General features: G+C 44.0%; 3 protein-coding genes across 3 annotated transcripts in view; all 3 read right to left on the reverse strand.

Annotated features, from left to right (window-relative positions):
- The window catches only part of rbm24a (RNA binding motif protein 24a), a 9,163-nt gene extending 167 nt beyond the window's left edge, over nt 1-8,996 (reverse strand). Inside the window, exons 1-4 of the mRNA XM_071522030.1 lie at nt 8,722-8,996; nt 7,009-7,132; nt 6,355-6,409; nt 1-185 (exon numbers count right to left, since the gene is read on the reverse strand). The exon at nt 1-185 is cut by the window's left edge and continues 167 nt beyond it. Of these exons, the coding sequence (XP_071378131.1) occupies nt 1-185; nt 6,355-6,409; nt 7,009-7,132; nt 8,722-8,889 (532 nt within the window). The 5' untranslated portion in view covers nt 8,890-8,996. The remainder of the gene's footprint in view (nt 186-6,354; nt 6,410-7,008; nt 7,133-8,721) is intronic.
- Nucleotides 8,997-12,225: 3,229 nt separating this feature from the next.
- On the reverse strand, nt 12,226-15,071 carry stmnd1 (stathmin domain containing 1). The gene is made up of 5 exons (XM_071522024.1): nt 15,003-15,071; nt 14,066-14,222; nt 13,734-13,882; nt 12,862-12,993; nt 12,226-12,720 (listed from the first exon to the last, which is right to left on the reverse strand). Exons 1-5 carry the CDS (start codon nt 15,069-15,071, stop codon nt 12,226-12,228), a joined length of 1,002 nt encoding a protein of 333 aa, XP_071378125.1.
- Nucleotides 15,072-15,917: 846 nt separating this feature from the next.
- On the reverse strand, nt 15,918-20,399 carry LOC139646115 (tektin-2-like). The gene is made up of 10 exons (XM_071522025.1): nt 20,395-20,399; nt 20,022-20,190; nt 19,650-19,775; nt 19,178-19,383; nt 18,320-18,463; nt 17,652-17,766; nt 17,079-17,186; nt 16,533-16,676; nt 16,287-16,366; nt 15,918-16,113 (listed from the first exon to the last, which is right to left on the reverse strand). The coding sequence occupies exons 1-10, from the start codon at nt 20,397-20,399 to the stop codon at nt 15,918-15,920; spliced, it is 1,293 nt and encodes a 430-aa protein (XP_071378126.1).
- Nucleotides 20,400-20,491: the final 92 nt, after the last annotated feature.

Below are 20,491 nucleotides of genomic sequence, written 5' to 3' on the forward strand. Positions count from 1 at the left end.
ACTGCTCGTACGCGGCGGCTGCGGCGGCGCTGGCCGCGGCGGCGGAATACTGAGCATAGGCGGCTCCGGTGTAGTCGATGTAGGGAGAGGAGGTGGTGGCGGAGGTGGCGGCGGTGGGCTGTACGTGTGGGATGACCACACTGGGCTGCATGAAGGCCTGAGGGTACACATAGTGGGCCGGGATCCTGTGGGACAAACACACACACGTACAGAGGGTTAGTTGGATCCCTGAGCCGGCACCAAACCCCCCAGTCTGAGAGCAGCAGCCCCCCATCCTAAACCCAAACCCAACTCAACCACACTGCGGCCAAGCGCCCTCCCACCACCCAGCCCCAGTCCAATCCACCAGTCAAGAACACCAAGGAAATGCCTGCTAGTAGGGATTAGAACAATATAGGGTTGCCAAAATAGAGATCTCTCTGTGAAAAGAAGATGGGAAGGTGAGAGTGTTTGAAAGCCCAGAGGCTGCTTTTTTAACCTCTGGGTCATTCATATCTATCAGACAATCACATTTCTCTGATTGAAGATTGGAGGGAGTGATGATGTCATCTTCTTTAAGGGACGTGCCATGGGAAACAAACTGGTCCCACGTGGGAGTTTTGGTCAGTTTTGAGCTCACTTGTGGTTGTGGAGACAGAACTACAGAGAGGCAGAGAGAGAGAGAGGGAGAGTGAGAGAGGAAGAGAGAAGGAGACAGAGAGCTGTAATCTGCAGCTCGTCTGTGCTTGTCTGTCGGTCACATGTGGATTTGGCTCTGGTGCCGTCCCCTGCCTGCTGGAGGGGGGCGGGGGGTGGGGTGGGGGGCGGGTGGGCTTACAGCACCGGGGGCGGGGGTGCGGATAGAGGAGATGAACCCAGGGAAGCATTGTGAAAATGTCACTGCCACTTTGACAGCTGGACAGTTTTCAAAAAGGACGCTGCTGGCCATTTCCCCCTCTGTGTTGGGACAAAGAGCCGGGGGGGCGGCGGGGGAGCCGGGGCTAGGCTCTGCACCCAGAGGGATGTTTCGATTAAATAAGCAATCAAGAACAGAACAATGAGCACATTCTGCCCTCCATGACATAGTCATATCCCGCCCCCAGACTCTATAAGGCCTGGAAACTCTGCTGGACAGCGAGCACGGTGGGAGCTTTTGAAACTTACACTACTGGCTCAGGGAAGAACGCCAACTTATGAGTGTAGGGGGAACCCAGAAGAAACAACTTGAAGGCTGAATATCTTGTGTGATTCTGAGTCTTTGATGTCCTGCCCATGAAACAAACTGATTTACCCTGACTGCCCTCCCTCCCTTTTTGAGATAAAAGTAAAATGTGATCAAATTGAATCTCACTTTAATTCAAATGGAATGAGAAGCATCGGGCTTGACAAATTGCTGGAAACAATTTCATATTTACTGCACACAGCTCCAACAACTGCTAGCGGTGAGCTACGTATTCTTTTTTATGAGAAGTGTATGATGGTGTGCACTTTAGGAAGGCTCGAAAAGCTGCTGAGAGAAAATCAAGGAGACCAAATATTATCAATCGAGTAGAGGAGGTATAAATAAACTTCAGGTAGTCAGTTTGGAGTCTGGATTGGGAGAAGAAGAAAGTGGGTGCAGAAAATGTTGAGTGTGAAAGGCAGGATCTATCGTGGCAACCCTATTGTCAGCACTCCATTATCCAATCCAATCACATCTCAACCAAAACAGTGGGCCCATAGAAAAACAGAAAAAACAAAACAACAGCAAGTTGTACAAACAAAGGCGTCAGGGAGGAAGAAATATATAAAAATAGTCCACCTCGACTGGACCAATTACAAAAACAACAACGACAACAAGGACACGGCACAATCACTCAGCCGAAAAAGACACAAAACAGAGAGGGGTGAATAAACGGAGTGAGTGAGCATGTGGAGGTTTGGTGTGACTGTCACTCAGGGCAAAGGTCACTGAGGATCCACTGACGTCACCGTCAGATGCCTCAGCCTTTGCACATACACTGGTGTATGCACACACACACACACACACACACACACACACACACACACACATACACACACACACACACACACACAGCACAACCTCCTACAAAACTACACAAAGGTTTGGTTAGGCGACACATGCAACACTGCAAAAACACATAGAGACACACACACACACACACACACACACACACACACACTAAGGTTAGACCAATATGGCTTTTGGAAGATACCAATATTTTGGGACTGAAAGGATTGTTTTCCCCAGAATTATATTAATGGCAGGTTGGAAAAACCTCTGAAATGGCATTTTGATCATCATGTGATACTAAAACTCCCCTTTGAAACACTAATGAAATTCTTTTAGGGTTATAATAATAATATATAATAATAAAAAACATTTAGTAGCTGTGGTCAGGGAGGAGCCTCTGTTATACTGGAGGTGAATGACTGGCCAATATTCGATTGGTCTAACCCTAACACACACACACACACACACACACACATACACATATGGTAGAACTCAATATATCATTCTCACGCATTCAGACACTGTGATTAGAAATTCCTCAATAGCTGAAAGCACAGTGAGAGGCTTTCTTACAAATCGCCAACGCAGGCTGATTCACTAATACCTATACTGTTTCCTGGTTTAATATAACGACTTTAAATATTCATACTTAAAGAGAAATTCAACTAAGTTTAGAGATTCACAGATTGTCCCACAAAAGCCTTTTACCTCAATTTTAACAGTTTAACCTGCTGTAAATTGCCATCTGACTTTGTCCACTAGATGGATAAAATGTGGCCGACCCATCTCAGTTCCAGAAATCGGACTTTGAGGAGAGGCAAGCTTTTTGCAGGGCATTGACAAAGGATGTCATTTAATAACCTAGAACAAGTGAGAGTTCTGGGAATGCAACATATGAGTTTCTTCTATGTGTGTGCTTTTCAATATTGTGCTAGAGTAATAACTACTACTGCGGTTTAGGTACTGTATGTACACAGTATATATATAAGTGAAGATACTAGAAGCAGTGACTTGACAATCAGAATTTAACTGGAAATGGACTGAGATTGATAACAGTTTCTGCCTAGTTACAGTGACTATGTATTACTAAATTAAGACGTATAAGCTTGAGACATATAAGCCCTCATAGCATGTCACTGCAGTCGGATGAAAACCTTATGCCTTTATAAAGAAACTCCTTATTTAATGATAGCTGATCATGCATTGTAGAAATCGTATTATGGGTTTTCAATGGGTTTCATGGGCCTGAGGGTCATGAATCTGTGTACATCACATAAAGACCCATGTAAACTGCAACTGTTCTCCCAGAATTTGGAGATGCAAGATTTTCATGGAACAACCGCTATGTGCTACTATCTGATTGACTGTAGAGTCTGGAGTTTTAACAGTAACTATTTTCCCTTCAAACAGGGACTTCCAGTGGCATGCACCCATCTCCATCGGTCTTGAAACCAAATCCTATAGCTTGGTGTGTAATTTGGGGTTGAACCTTCACTGTCTCCGATTCCTGACCCCCGTAGTATCCATGGGATGGTACACTGCAGGGTAGACTAACGCACACATACACAAGCATGTCCACGCACGTGCACACACACACACACACACACACACACACACACACAGCACAGCAGTGTTTTTGGCCATGGGAAGCAAAGCTCTGGCTGACTCATCCAATATGCCCCCCTATAAAAAAAAATCCCTCTTTTCCCTTGAGATGGTGATAATGTAAGATTTAAAGATACCACTGTAGCTGTGTGGCTCCATTGTGAAAACGTACCTATGGTGTGTTTGACTGTGTGTGTGTTTGTGTCTACTGGAATGCTGTGCTCCTACAACCCAACGGTCATTAAAGTTCAGGGCTAAATAAAGGTGCTGTGCCACAGTGCATGCCACATGGGTGCCACTGATGGCGAATACTGAGGGAGAACGCACACGTGTAGATGTAAAGTGTGAGTGGCTTGTGTGTGTGCAAGATAAAATGTGTTCAGTGGCTGTGTGTGTGTGTGTGTGTGTGTGTGTGTGTGCGTGTGTGTGTGTATGTGTGTGTGTGTGTGCACCAACCGAGCATAGGAGGTTAGGGGAGCACACCTGTCCTGCTTCGGGAGAGTCAGTCATTACATTACAGATTTGTTTTTATCCGTTCTACAGTTACGCTTAAAGCAGGACTTCAGTCAGAATTCACACATGGCGAGTTACTCATGGGACTCTCTCACACAGATCTGTATGCAGCATCTACTGTATGTGCTGAATGTGAAGAGCAGACTGGCCCTGTGGTGTTAATCACCATGGATTGATGGTAATGATGTAAGGGTGGATGTGTCCTTCTTTCCCACCTGGCTCTATACTGTACGTCTGTGTGGCCCTTTAACACCCACCCGAGGGTCTCCCATGTGGGTTGACCCTGGTTTTAAAGCCCCTGTCTTGCTTTTACATGACAGAGAGAGGGAAAGACAGAGATGACCCCCCCCCCCCCCCCCCACTCCCACCAGACCACCCCACCCCACCCCACCCTCCTCCCATACGACACAGAGCTTCATGCGACTGCAGCGTCAGCATTCGGGGCTTTGTGCGGCACAATGGGCGCGCTTGTTTTCCTTAACACCACGAGCCCATGTGACGAAAGCTTGTTCAGAGAGAATAAGAGTGAGAGAGAGAGAGAGAGAGAGAGAGAGAGAGAGAGAGAGAGACTGTGGCATCCAGACATTTGTTTGTGTCACATTGGAGACTTTGGTGCGCTGAGCTGAGCTGGCCTGGGTTCTGAAAACGCGCGTACATGTGGACAGACAAAGATACACACACACACACACTAAAGAGCACACACTCACATGTATAAACGCAACCAGGCACGTACACACATGTTCGCACAGACACATGCAAATGCACATACAACAATGGCTAGAATTGATACACACTAATGTATACATGCACACAGACACACACACACACACAGAGCATGGTTTGCCTGTCTTTGTTCTTTATCATGTATGTATAATTGAGCGCCACACGAGCTTTGGGGAATGTATGATGTACAATATAGGCATGGAAGGGCAGTGAGAAGGAGAAAGACAGAGTGAGAGAGAGAGAACTAGCCTGATATGCAGACAGAGAGATAGAGAGGAAGGAAAATATACACTGAGGCATAAAGAGATGACAGAAAGAGAGACAGAGCAAGACAGAAGTAATATGGCGCTCTGAGAAGAGAAATGCTTTCACAGTGGCTTCGTCAACCTCAGTGTTAATGTAAGACAGTCACCAACACCAGAAAGATGCTAAGCACACGCAGGCAATGGGCTGATGGCTTTTGTTATTCTAAGGGAAAGGGGTGAGAATGGTGTGAGGGATGGGAGAAATTAAAAAAAAGAAAATCACACAGAAAACTCATCACTCACTCCAACAAGACAGCCAGAAACACATGGAAAAGCACATCCTGTTAAACAAAATAGTCAACCACAAGCTACAGCACAAAAGCATTAAAATGAAAACAAAACACTTTGCTCCCCCTTGGCAAAGTTAACACTCTTCCACAAAAAAAAGAAAAAGAACACCCCAAAAATTCAGTCAATCCAGCTTTTTTTTTTTTTTTTTTTTTTTTTTTTGGTCATTAAAGTAGAAAGCACACGGTTTAGCTAACAACACCACTTCATAACTGCACACAAAGCTCTAAGTTCTATTCAAATAAAATGAGAAAATAAAAAAAAGTCAAAACCAAAATAAAACAGAAACCAACGTACATGCATCTATAATCACCATTTTGAGAGCTTGTTTGTGTGTGTTTGAGTCTACAGGTAATTCCTTTCTCTGATCTGTGATTATGTTCGCAGAACTATTCCACAAACCAGCACAGTTAGCTTAACCGAGATCGAGCCTGTCGAACCAAAGAAAGATAGATAACATTGAGTCAGGCTGGAACTTTCCATCATTGTCCAGTCAGCACACACACACACACACACACACACACACACACGCACGCACGCACGCACGCACACACGTACACAAACAACCACACAATCTCTAAAGATGCATGCACACAAGAACACAACACACACATACACACACACACACACACACACACACATTCACACAAACAGGCAAACCTTGAAAAAGCAGTTTGACTGGCTTGTTGGTGGACAATGATAAAGGAATAAGCTAAATACTTCTTATTATCCACCTAGAATTATTACCTATCTTCTACGTTTGGGGAGAAACAGGAGTAAAGACAAAAAATCAGACTGATAGGATCAATTACCATACAATACAAACTGAAAAAGATAACATTAACACATTATAATGTATCACTCTAAAGTTAAAGTTGATACTACATAAGCAATGAGTACATCCAGACACTCCTCGTTAGTACTTACCCATAAGGCCTTTGGATGAACGCAGGATGAATTTGGGGAACACCAAAGGTAAAACCTGAAACGATAATGAATGGAAATGAATTGAGAAATGAATTGAGAAAACACTGGAGCAGCCACTGAAAGCAATACACAGCGATACAGTCTTTCTCTTGATTTCTATATAATTTGCACCTATAAAAACACCTATAACCTCATAACTCTTGTGTTGTGGCTCTTGCTCTGCAGGAGCTAACATCCTGAAAAAACCCTCAGGTGACAATCAAGTAGAATTGACTTGATTTTCTTGTTCACTGCTTTGCCAATGCAGCCAAATTTACCCTTGGGGTTTCCAAACAAAATAGGAACCTGTGAAACAATGTGGGGACAAAGCCACATGCTACACTCATCTGGCTATAGATTTAAAATACGTCTATGAATATAAGTGACACACACACGCTGCCTGGTTTCCAGATCTTATGCACTTTCTTTTTTTTTTATATCGTTCGTTCAAGATTTGATCTGTACAACAACCAACAACCATATCTGCTATTCAAGACTGCATCTTAGACAGAAAACAGATTTTTGAAGGAAAATAAACAGATTTTTTTTTGTGGTTTATTGATCCTTTAAGATCCTCGTTCCTGTTCCCTGTTTCCCGGTATCGTCTGTCTTTACCTGGCTGCATCACCCGAGGCTTGGCCCCCAGGTAGGCCAGGTTGACGTTGGCCTTCCTGCCGTCGATGATTGGGTTTGGGTCCTTGCAGGCCCGGTCTGCAGCCGAGCGGTCCGCCATCGTCACCTGCAGGCAGGGACACACGCAGGAACAGTAAAGACGTGGATTAAAGTTGGATTAAACTAAAGGCGTGTGTGTGTATGTGAGCTTGACACTTTCCTTCCTGGAGACCCCCACAAAGACAACGGGTTGCCTTGGCAGCGTTTAGTATGGTGATAAATAAAGACGTGAAAGGATGGGACAGTGTGTGTGTGTTTGTGAGAGAGAGAGAAAGACAGAGAGAGCATATACTGAATGTGAGTGTGTGTGTGTCTGCACATAAGCAGGAACATAGTTGTGTATATGTGTGCGTGTGTGTGTGTGTGTGTGTGTGAAAAATTAAAGCAGCATGTATTTGGCATAATAGACACATCCATAATGTTCCCAACTGTCTCCGTGCCTTTAGAGATGTGTAGAAGCGAATGGATGGACTGACTGACTAGCTGACTGACTGACTGACTGACTGACTGACTGGCCCCCCATGCGTTCCATTATGGCTCCCATTACAACAGTACGACTTTATCACCCAACTCTGCGCTTCACAAACTGTTTTGGTCGGTCTCCTCTAAAACACCAACTATCCCCCCTGGTCCGGCCTAAAGCAGTTTTGAGGGAACAATACAGAAAAGGGGCATGAATAATGTATGCATGTGATGTGCCAGAGTAAAAAGAATATTAGTGCAGTGTTGTGCAGTAATGAAACTGCAGGCAGACAGTGCCTTTTACTGGTTCCAACACACAGATATTGTTTATATCAAGGGCTAAAATATTATATCATCTATTGGCAAGTTATGCCAAAATTACTCATCGAATATAATTAAATAGCAAACCTAATATCTCATGAAAAGTCATTTGACTAGGGCCAAATTTGGTGTGTGGATCTCACTTTTGGCAGTCCTGGCATGCATGTAGGTGTGTGTGTCTGTGCGTGTGTGCGTGTGTGTGTGTGTGAATCAATGAATCAAACTGTCAATTCCTATGAAGAGATGGGGTGTTTTTTTTACATACTGGCAGAACTGAACACTGAAAATAACGCAGAGTGGCGGGTTACATTATGTCCCCACCTCTTCTGGTAATATCATGGTGTGTTAAAGACAGTGGTGCGTAACGGCTTTTTGTCTGTTTTTATGACTCGTGGGACCACAATGTTTCCCAGCGTTATGAGCCAACTATCCGCGCGCGTTATCATTAGCTTTAAGAGGAGAAAACACCAGAGTGAATCCATTGTATCCATTTTAGAAAACTGCTCTGTAATATCAAGACATCATCATGAGGTTTTTTTGCTCAGCCACCAAAACTGTCAATTTGTGTGCAGCTCGTTTGAAAACGTGTCAGGGCGAATTCCAACGCGCAACAAGTTGCAGTGTGCGAGATTTCAGCCGAAGTCAGTGACAAATTTCAGCTGGGCTTGCCTATCAAAACATCAAAACCATTATCCTGTGACCGCCTGTATATAATTGTCAGTCAAATGTTGTGAAATACAGCAACCGCCATCCGCATAAACAAGGGGCATGTGATGGCAGGCATTTGACTGCGCAAGACAATGTTTCAAAGTTAACATTTTTTGAGTAAACATGTGTGTCAGCATAATAAACGTGTGATTAATTGATACTTACGAATCCATAACCCCTAGACTTGCCGGTCTGTCTGTCGGTAATAACCACCGCTTCTTCAATCTCACCAAACACTTCAAAATATTTCCTGAGACTTGAATCCGTGGTGTGGTAGGGTAGACCCCCGACAAAAATCTTCGTATAGGTCGTGTCCTTTTGCGTGGTGTGCATCTTTAGTGCAAAATACAATAAATAGCAACAATCAAAAGAATAGTGCAATGTCTCCTTATCAATAAGGTATCAATAATGCTGTGTGTGAGAGAGAGAGCAGTCGGCTCTATAACTTGGTACTTTTTCAGAAAGAGGAAAAATAGTGAGACAATACTCGACAAAAATGAAGATTGGAGGTAGATTTATCTTCCGACAATTAAAAAGAGAGTTATATGGAGCGGATTGTCCCAAAAAGATCATCAGGTGTTTCCAGCTCTTCTTGGTAACTCTGGTGTCTAACTAAATAGGTTTCGGACCCATTCCTAAAAGCGCTGCTTCTAACTCCACCCAGTTACAGGCTAGCCCGTGTCCGCCCGCCCACCGGCGCAGGATAACAGCTGGGAAGCCTGCAGAATAAAACACTGCAGCTCCTTCAATGTAAGAAAAAGATCAGGGGCGTCCAGTCATTAAACCCTACCGTACGGCAATACTCTTACATCTAATTCAACACATGATGCCATTTACCACCAAAACGTCCCGCTTACATCGATTATACTTCTGGGGACAAAGTGGAGAAATGACTGATGGCTGACAAAATATTGTGATCATTATCAGAGCAGATCAGAGTATGTTGGGCCTGAACGCTTCCCTGATGTGATTTTTTATTGTCTTCTAAATACATTTCTGGGGCCTCCAGGAGTCCTCGAGATTTTAATTCCACTGTTTCATCATTCACTAGAAATCAGCACAATTAGCTCGTAACAATAAGCTAACATAGGCTATAAGGATGACTATTTTGACCATAGGTTTCACTGTCTCTACTGTTTATATCCACTCATCAGTAGGCTATAGATGTCATGCAGCTATGTACTAACTCATATCTAACGACAATGTGGATCTTTAAGACAAAATATCTTATCAAATGGGGTCTATAGGCTTCTCTCTTTGGGGGTCCCTGACATGAAAAAGTTTCGGATCCCCTGCTGTAAACAGCAGGACAAATAATCAATAGTCTCCTTTTCACAATTAATTTAGTAATTACTTTAATTAATTGAGTCACAGTAACTTATGTCCTCTTCAGAGAGTAAAATGCGTCGTGCGTCAAGCAATTACGCACGGCATTTATGATGGGTAAGGATCAGTAAACAGTCAAAGATCGATTCAGTTTGTATCAAGAGTCTTTGAACATCAGTCAGTGAAATAACTTATGAAGCGGTTTGCTCTCCTCTACTGTGGGCTGATTGCAGAGGCGCTTTTAACCAACCGGGATGGGTAATTCATCCCCAGTAATGTGATAGGGAACTTTGTTATAAATCATTCATAGCGGCTCCGCTCCTATGCTCCCTCTGTTCCTGCGGCCGGCCTACATATGTGTGTCCTGTTGCCGGTAACATGATGAGCTGCCAAATCTGCAGTGCGAACATGACTAGCTGCCATTTCTTCTCTCCTTGTCGACACCGCAGCTGGAATGCCATGCTATATATTGCCAGGACCGCCAACTCACTAAAGCCCATGCCAAAGTCCCTGCATCTAATATCATTAGAAGGGACAAGTGGATCAATTACTGATGACTAACCAGATATCATTTGGTTAGTAGACGTATAGGTCACCAAACTATCCTGCACATGCGCACACCATTTATAGAGGACACTGGCCCTAAATTGCTCCTGATGTGTTGTTTTACGCACGGCTTCCTAACACATTTCATGCGTTTTTTTCTTGATCCTTGCTTTCCATTGTACTTCTAAAAGCTACAATATCAAATTTTTGCTCACTCAGGCAAAGTTACGGCGAGTGGCCATACTTTGCCATACCAAGCCAATGTGAATTGCCACTGCAGGACCCCTGATCACAGATGAACGTCTCTCTGTCACTCTTGGTGGACGCAACCTGATAGAGCGTCTTTTAGCGATGTCTCGGTTCACTCACTATTTTATTTATGCAGCCACACGCCCTTTAAAGTCGGAGTGGAGTCGTGGTAAAAAAAAGGGGCCAATATCGCGTTTCCCAGGCTCAACAATGGGGATCTGGTCAGGTTGCGTCCCCTTGTTGTCTCCGTGCGCGTGCAGCATGCTGACTAGTCTGAATCCTCTTACCTTTACAATAACTGGCTTTGGCCCTATTATTCAAAGGTTATCTTGTGTCTTTTTTCCAATAACCTTTAGAAATACTCAGAGTGACGACTTGTGGCTCGGAGATCACGTGCACAGAGGATCTATGGGAGAAAAAGTCTACAGACTCCTGTTTACCAGTTACCTCAATTATTCCATGATGTTATGCTAATTATAAAACCTACGGAGTTTGATGCAATTTTATAAAGACAAAGGCTGTTGTGCTTGAGAGCTGAAACTATAACTTTGTGCTTGTTTGCCATTTGGCCGCAGCACACACCTGTTCAGCAGAGAAAACCTAAAGGTCAAGGGTCACCGGAACAGCTGAATACCCACAACACAGTCACACCAAGGTTGCCCACATCACCAACCATTCTCTCCTCCCCTCTCTTGGAACAAACATCTAAAAGTAACAGTATAAAGTTATATTATTAGTGAATTCTGACCTGACAAACACCTGAAAACTCCCCCTCTTTCTCTCTCTCTCTCTCTCTCTCCTCTCTCAAGCACACCATTCAGAAAAACAACACATAGGGAAATATGGAAACTTTATTGATTAATAAGAACCTCTTTTTACACTCCATGTCTTTTTAAAACAAGGCACTTCCTCACATGACGCCAAACTCACAATAGCTTATTTTAGAGGTGTATTAACTTTATGGAGCTGTACTGTAACTTCATCCAACTGAAACAGCACCATCTTGTGCCCAACAAAACAACTGCCCATAGAATACCCTCTGCATACAAAATAAGACAGAACAATATCACAGTTCACAAATGAATGTAAAACAAAAAAATCTCATTTAAATCAATTTGGTATGTTGGCAAGAACATTGAGTCTTGGTGATATTAAAGCATTCATCAAGGTTAATATACTGTTATATTGCATTGGAAAGTAAACCCTCATATTCCTTTATGTTTATTACCGAGCTACAGTGTTATCACAACAGTTTATGGACTAACGCACTTAGCTGCTATTGAAATTATGCTTCATTACAAGAACATGAACATCTCAACCTCACATTAGCCCGGTTTCCACTGCAGGGCCAATCCAGGCTAGGCCAGGGCTTGTTCATTTCATTCAGTTTCTCCCAAAACAAAATGTTTTTTTTTTGCGAACAGAGAGAGTGTTTTCAACAAGCCCTAGTCAGCCCCAATTGGCTGTGCAAAAGGAAATATTGTCTCTATCTCTCTGTCTCTCTCCCTCTCTCTCCCTCCCTTGATTGACATGGCTCTTCCATGCAGGTTAAAATATCTCCTCATCGTCCTCTGTATGTAGAAAGGTGGAGTCGCTCTCCAGCTCCCCCGAGGCTGTGAGGATCTGACCCACCTTGAGCTCCTCCACCCTGGTCTCCTCCTCCTGGAGCCCACCGCCGTCCCCACCTTCCCTCTCCCCACCTTTCCTCTCTTCTCCCCTGTCATCTTTGCTCCCCCCTCCTTCGTCTCTCTCTTCTCTGCCCCCTCCTCCTCCCCCCTCCCTGCCGTCACCTCCCGCCTCTCTCCTCTGCTCTCCCCCCTCGGCCGACCCGCGCCTGGCCTCTCTAACCTGGGTATTCAGCGGTGGATCTGGGGTGTCCTGGTGGCTCCCCGGGGTCCCAGGTGGGTCAGGGGTAAGGGGTTTCTGTAGCTGCTCCACAGAGGCGGCCGCATCGACTTCCTCCAGGGCCGCGGAGGAGGGGGCGGGGCCACGGACACGGGCAGACTTGGTCCTAAGTCGTGTCTTAAGCTCGTCTTCCCTTGACTGAGAGAGAGGAGGGGGAGGAGATTATGTTGTGAGGTGAGAGACAAGGGGACAAACTGTGAGAGAGAGCAGAGGTGATGAGATAAGTGATGACACACACACACACACACACACACACACATAAACACACACACGGCGTACCTTGCGTCTCTCTTCAGCCAGTCTCATCTTTTGGTCGATGGCCTCCCTGCTGGTGGGACTCTGCTCCTTCCTGGACTTCAGGGACTCCAGTCTGGCAGGAGGCCTTCGCCTGGGCTCCTCGCTGTCATCCAACTGGTGCACACACACACACATACACACACACACACAGCATACACAGCAGGGGGAGACAGTGAGCTCACAGTGTAAGTGAATGCACTTACACTGAAAATACAATAATAAATAATATGTTTTACCTTACTAGTATTTTACCTTACTAACTAACTCATCAGCCATCAACACCTATAAGATTAATTAGGGTTTTTGTATTTTATAGTCCTTACAGACCATATTTACTTTACAATACAACACCCATTTCGATTCACTTAGAAAACACACATTTTGCAGCATCTTATTGATTATATTGGCTGTGATAGATGTAGGATGCATATTTTGTATTTGACTATCTCTGTCTAGCATGCTTGCTCAAACAGTTGTGTAGGTGTGTGTAGGTCGATAGTCTTTGCACCCACATGGTGTAGAGAGACTTTATAAAAATATCTACTTGGACAATGTTTGACTTTTTTTTTTATGATGAAAAAAAATACAATTTATGTGGTTTTCACTGCTGTTTAAGTCAGAAACAGGTCAATTTTGACTTTAACATAATAGGAGGGTTAAGTTCTGCTAAAAACCAGATCTGCATGTGAATTTAGCAAACTCGGTCATCTATGCAGCACAGTCCGTTCTGAGACTTGCTAAGCCTGAATATCACCTTGGACCAGGTGAAATCCTACCTTTAGGAGGATAATGAGTCTCCTATAGGGGAGACTTAGATTTGTGTCTGTTGACTCGTCTGTATACCAGGTACCCACCATGATGTTGTAGGCCTCCCCAGCCTCGCTGCCCCTCTCTCTGGGCTGGCCGACTGGGATGATGCCCTGGTTCAGCAGCTCCTCCAGGATGTCACTGGAGTCGGGACGCTCCACCGCTGGGCCGTCCTGCTGCTGCAGACCTGGACTCGCTGTAGAGGGACACAGAAAAACCCTGCAGTTTGTGGACAGGGTAGACTTTCTCTACCGGGAGACAAATATCCAATGGAAATTAAGTTCTATTTTATTCTGTGTGTCTAATGCACAAACACACTCACCATCTTCTCTATTTCTGTCTCTCTCTCTCTCTCTCTCTCTCACACACACACACACACACACACACACACACACACCTGTGAGTGGAGGGAGTTTCCTGGGTACTGCTCCAGGTAACATGGGGATCTCTCTGTTCTCCATCACCACCCCGCTGTCTGTGGTGCCCTTTGACACTGCTGAGTCTCCACGGCCGCCATGTTTACTCCCCGTCTCATCCTGACAGGAGGGAGACAGACGACGGATAAGGAAAAGATGGTGCAGGTCCTGTGCTAATAACACAGTGCTATAGAGCAAGATTTGTATGTCCTGCCGCCATGGTACATGGTATGTGGGACATTATGTTGTCATGGTGGCGTCTGTGTGTCTGACACATACTTGTGAACACAATAGCTCAAGTCAAGAACAATACGATAGAAACTTCACAGTTTCACCACAGATTCCCCCTATAGAGTGGATGATCTGATTGGATTTTGGAGCCCCTTGCTACATACATTTGCTGAAAATTTGTTTTTCTTTAAACTACTATAACTCCTAACTTAAGACAGAGTTCGTATTAACACCACCGCGTTTTGTGTAGGCAAGAATGTTGATATAGAAATAATTCACGCATTAATTAGCTTAATTAATTACCTCATTAGCATAACTGGTCATGTTGAACATATCATGGTGATTAAGGCGGGAAGTTAGGCAGCTCAAGTGCCTGTTATTTCATAAAATACCATGTAAGACATTTGTAACTTTCAGCAGCTTCCCTAAAGGGTTTGGCAACAAGCAGCCTGCCAGTGCGCAGGCGCTCTGGTCACTACTGTACGGATTTCATGGCCGAACATGTACCACATGCCACTGTCAAATACCGCCCTGCGTGCACCTCTATTTCTCCAGATAGCCTAGTTAATTAAGCAATGACGTATTATCATATATTGCTTAGTGTATGCTGTTGAAAATATATCAATTGTCAATTACAACTTTAAAAGTTGCATGTGAGACGGAGCCTACCTCGTTTTCCTCCAGCTCGCCGGACCTCATCGGGTGGACCACGGTGGTTTTGGAACTGCCGCATCCCATATTCAACTCAAAGAAATGATGTTGAATAGTCCATAAAAGTCTGTTGATTACAATTCAGTAGGCCGAGTTTCCCATGATATTGACGTAAGGAGGAATGTGTGAAGCGGGCGCATTCCTTCACAGAGAATGTCTCCATGGACGCGGTGCGTTGCCAAGGCCCGTTGCCACAATAAATCTGACCCGGTTAAAGAGGTGACACCCAGGAACAAGCTGTGGGTGTCAGAGTCAGGGCATGACAACACCCACTCATTGTCCTCTAAAAGACTGTTTTGGTTAAGTTGTGTTGGTGATACTGATGGTCCTGTGATCCACACTAGGTTACCAATGGGACTTCAATGCGCATTAGAAAAAGGAAATTAAGCGCGGCTACATTATATTTACACTGGCAGATATATGATGTCAACATAGACAATGTATTGAAAATACATTAAATAGTAGCCTAAATAAAAAAAACAAAAAACAATAAAATGTATTTCCAATGTCCGTAATATATTATATAGATGAATGTTATCTATATGTACAAACACATTTTTGGCCAATTTTGATACATATCTCTCAAATTATTTTTAAGCATATGTGACACGTTTTTATTTTATTTATTTTATTTATTTATTATTTCTAGTATGGGCAAGAGGACTTGAGCATGAGTAGGCCTAGAATTATCTTGCATAGTTCATCCAGCCTTAAAAACATTTCATACAAGCCACTTAATCCACAAATGAAAACAAAGAGAAGCACACATAAGCCAAAATATTTCTTGCTTGCAGATAGTGGTTCTTTTTAATAAATTCGCAACTCCAAATGGAAAAGACCGCAGGACTGCGTGCTGACGCACTCTACTGGGTTCTACTGTAAGGAGGAGCAGGGGCCCGGGGCCAGGCGGAGTTTGGGCTTGTTGGCGATGACCACAGCGGCGCCGCACAGAGGCAGGAAACGCTGCCGCAGGTTCTGGCACTTCTGGTCCACATTGAGGGCGCGGGCTCTGTCAGCCAGTCTGTTCTCCAGGATGAACAGGTCCCTGTACATGGGATCCAGGCTCTGTCTGCAAATCAGGTTTAACATAATAATGAATGAGTACTTAAAGAAAATCATCAGAATATTCAAATTTAGGACATGAGCTGACAGACTGCAGCTACCTAGATAGGCAAAATTTAGCTTGAGGCTGGGATGAGAGTTAAAGAGGAATCAGTGACGTTAGTAAGTGAACAGACTTACTGGGAGAGCTGCAGGTTCGTGCGCAGGCCAGACGCGATCTTTGCCAGGTTATTGATCTCGAGCATGAGGCTGATGTGAGGCTGGAGGAGGGAATAGGGTTAAAGGTATTATATTTCCTCCACAGTAACAACAATCAAAACAAGAAGAAGAAGAATAGCATTTAAGGCCTTATGGAAATGAAATCTAAGTATCCAGTTACTGTGTGAAATAAAACCCCAGTCACGGTCACCTTGCTGAAACACTTACCTTGTCCAGGCAGAGCTCGAGGCTGGGCCTCTGCTTCAGAATGTCCAGGCGGCTGTGGGCCAGCTGCATCTTGGACCCACAGCCCATGAGCTGAGCCTCCAGCTTCTGCATGTCCCTCACCAGATCCACAATGGTGTCCTGGATCTGCAGGGCACAGGGGTTCATTGGGGCCATAAGGTCACAGAATGGTGAGTGAAGTCTCACAGGAGGTCAAGTGAAATTGTTTTGTAGATGGAAGAATGTGTGAATTGTCTATGTTCATATTATCCATGGAGAAAGAGGAAAACATTGTGCTAGTTGGACCATACAGGAGCTTGATTTTGATACTTTCTCATAAATGATTTCTAACATTTCTCAAGGGGCCACAATGGAATGAAATAGACCTTAGGGTTTTAGTGTACTACACTGATGTGCTCTGTTTTGATCAGTCAATCAATCAAAATAATAAACAATTAAAACCCAAAACAGTCGTCAAAATGATCGTGTCCGACTACAATCCAGTGGTCTGTCCATACTGAAGCCATCCCTCCCTCCACCTGCACTGACCTGCTGCTTCTCCCACTCCAGCACCTCTTTGGCCCTCATCATCTCATTGATCCTCTTCCGCAGGATGCTGTCTGTGGTACAGCGCTGGCTCTCCAGAGCATTCTTAAGCTGTTATGGTTATACAAAACACCAGTGGTATGAGACATAAGTATAACTGTCCATTAGATGGTTTGGAGTGGACCAGCTTAAAGGGTAATTCTGGTTATTTTCAACCTGGACCTTATTTTCATTTGTCAGTTTATTCACTGTGGAGCTCTATATACCTCTCAGTCTGAGTGATGCTCTCCAATACAATCGCCATGATGGCAAAAACTAGGAAAATTAGGGTTGAAAATAACCAGAATTGTCCTTTAAGGATAGCTCCTAACTTCATCCTAAAACCAATCTCCCCTGTCCTGTAACTCAGTGAGCTCAGCATGGCACCAACCCTGACAGGCTGAGGAGTGTGATTTCTCACTCATGGTACTGTAAGAAGCATCCACCAAACAGTTTATGCTAAGCCTGCCCTAAACTCTAGCCTTCAGGTGAGTCTTGTACTAAGGGTTGAGGGACGTCTCTGTCGTTGGCAGGTACCTTGGCCAGTGTGTACTGCAGGTTCCCCCTGAAGCAGGAGCACTCCTTAACCAGCTTCTCAACAGCCAGCTTCAGGCCCTTGCAGCGGGACAGCCACTGGTCATAGCTCAGAGTGCTGGAGGCAAGATGGAGAGCGGATTAAGAGACTGGTGGAATATGATTAAACACATTTAAACTCTACCAAGATAGATATTAAAGATACAATGCTGAAGTTATTTGCCCGCCTAAACTTTGGGGTATATTCACATATAATCTTCCTCAGATGGAAAATTTAACTAGCCCACCATAATTGCAGGTCTGTTTTACCCCTGTGTTTAATTCAAGTGAAAACAAACTTTAGCAATCTCAAAATACATTTCTCATGTTACCTGTGTCATACCGTCAGTCCTAGTATCAAAAGCATAAACAATAAATTTCAGATTAAAAAAAGTCTCTAAGTCACTAAATTACAACAAAGCCTATGGTACAGTGACAGTCTTTCAGCAGGGGGTGTCATACTACAGATTGAGAAGACCACAAATGTTTTGTCAAGGTTATTTCATCTGTTTCTTTTAAAAGAGCAGGATTTGATGCATCTTCATGTGCCAAAAGCCACTGTACTGCCCCCTAGTCCAACCTCAGGCAACATGGGCTACATCGTTTCAAAACAGACACACACTCCTACTCACCCCTTGGTGTTCAGGTTGGGCTGGTATTGATTGGGCATGATGGGGGATTTTAAGTCATAGGTCATGCATTTGGTGTTAAGCTTGATGGCTTCACCCTTGTCCCGGTAGTCCGCCAGCAGCTGAGTGCGGATCCCCCTTAGAGAGCTGAGTTGATCGGGACATCAGAAGTAATCCGTTTCAGAACATGTTAAAATGTAAACAAGATACATACAAATCATTTTAAGTACTGTCACTGTTTTCACACAGGTACAAAATTGTAGGAACTACTGCTCTTTCCGTGATATGAATCCAGACTGAAGCTGTGATGTCCCTTGCTGATTTCACCTATTAAATCCACTTCAAGGAGATTTAAAGATTGAAACATTTGAGGCCTAGATTGTGCAAGACGGTATGTGACTCAATATTAAGAAGATGCTCCTAATATTATGTTCACTCTGTAGTTTTACCAGGCGATAACGACTAAAACCGAAAACATCAACTGAAGATGGGAACACAGTACAGGAAATATACACTGTGTATATTTCATTTCAACTTGGTTCAACTCACATTTGACGTGTTGAAAAACAAAATAACTATAACAATAATAATGGTTATGAAAGAAAATTCTAAAAGAATACCAGAAAAATCTAAATACATCAACATGTATCACTCAGGTAATAGCAATTTCATCATCATAAGAAGAGAAATATAATTTATAAAGGACATATTTTCATGATATAATATGCATTTTGTTTGCCCTGTCTTGATTAATTGATTTCCTACTGGTCGTCCTAACGCTGTGACAGGAGGCTTCATACTGAGCAGCCAAGACTGTGTATTTTATCTTTTCTCTAAGAATAAAGGACATTTCTCTCTGACCTCAGCTTTTCCAGCAACATGTAGATCTGCTTCTGGACCAGCTCTGTGATCTCCTGGGTCAGCTGCACCTCCTTCTCCAGCCCTATCAGCACATGGTCATGAACCAGGTCTCCTGTGGTGCAGCCGTCCCTGAGCAGCACACACTCCTCCAGCACCTGGCAGTACAGGATCATCTCCTGGAGACAGCACTCAGCTGCATCTTTCACCTGAACACACGGTGTCCCAACAGAGGAATACAGGAAAACAATATTGAAGATGAAATTTCACCTAGCTTAATATTTTGAATCACAGAGGAAGTTGTTGTGAACTACTAAGATACAGAGCCTTCGGGGTCCTGTCAGTTAAGTCAGTTATCTCTTACTCCAACATCTCAGCCCTGTAAAGTCATGTGTCTGTCCCACCACAGGTGCTGTCCTTAGTTCTCAGCACTCAGCTATATAAAGTTTAGGTGTTCAGGTGGATGTATGTGTACCTGCTCCAGAGCAGTGATCTCCTGGTCCACTCGGCCGATGCTCTCACGTGTCTGGGTCTGCCATCGGCTCAGCTCCTCACGCCGGCAGCTCAGCTGCCTCATGGTGCTGTGAGTTGCCCGCGGGATCTGCAGCGCACATAAGTAAAGACATTTAAAAAAAAAAGGAATACACATAATAAAAAACAACATGGCCAATGCAAATAAGCCCAGCAAATTTAATTTGTCCAAATAGATGTATCTCATCTAACAAAGAAGTTAATGACAGTCTACGGTCTCACAGATAGCAAAATAGCCAAGTCAGATCATTAGCTATAGAAAATATGAGCAGCATTATCCAAGGGCTGAAGAACAGCTGCTGTGCAGTAACGTTACCTGTGAAACAGCATCACTGTGGACACAGCCAAGATCCTGGCTGAGCTTCAAGACTGAGGTCCTTTGGAGCTGTGACCTGCTGGTCAACAGGCTGCCGCTGCTGGTCCGGTCTGGTAGGGTGTTTCTGGACCCTGGCCTCAGGTGGCCCTCTTTTACTGCACGAGGTCTCCTAGTGGTATAACAAGAATTTTGCTAGGCTATGTAGTAAAACTTATCCTGACTTCTCCAATTTGTCAAGTCTCAACAACCAAATTCTTTGACTCATACCAAGGCAAATATGATTTTTGGTTTGTTTTAAACTGAGGATTTCTTTTTAATTATCAAGGATTGTATGAACAGTTACATTTCAAATTGAAGACACCGAGTTACTTACCACATTATCAGTAAATTAAATCTACAAATCAAAAAGGCCAGTTCCTGAACAGCTTGTTGCCAGATCCAAACGACTTGAGCCAACAACAGGGAGACAG

The sequence above is a fragment of the Centroberyx affinis genome, unplaced genomic scaffold (assembly GCF_046629955.1).
Source record: "Centroberyx affinis isolate AG114_WGS23_722 - 3 ecotype Tasmania unplaced genomic scaffold, CSIRO-AGI_Caff_v1 ptg000949l_1, whole genome shotgun sequence".
Lineage (NCBI taxonomy): Eukaryota > Metazoa > Chordata > Actinopteri > Beryciformes > Berycidae > Centroberyx > Centroberyx affinis.

Bases quoted from the DNA above. Each gene is read 5' to 3' on its own strand.
- stmnd1 (XM_071522024.1), bottom strand. From the start codon at position 15,071: ATGGGATGCGGCAGTTCCAAAACCACCGTGGTCCACCCGATGAGGTCC. The intron at 13,883-14,065 runs GTGTGTGTGTGT...GTCCCTCTACAG, and splicing joins AGGTGTGTGTGTGTGTGTGT to CGAGTCCAGGTCTGCAGCAG. The intron at 12,721-12,861 runs GTACGCCGTGTG...CCTCTCTCTCAG, and splicing joins TGGCTGAAGAGAGACGCAAG to TCAAGGGAAGACGAGCTTAA.
- LOC139646115 (XM_071522025.1), bottom strand. The intron at 19,776-20,021 runs GTAACGTTACTG...TGTGCGCTGCAG, and splicing joins ACAGTGATGCTGTTTCACAG to ATCCCGCGGGCAACTCACAG. The intron at 17,767-18,319 runs GTGAGTAGGAGT...TCTTGCCTCCAG, and splicing joins CCCAACCTGAACACCAAGGG to CACTCTGAGCTATGACCAGT.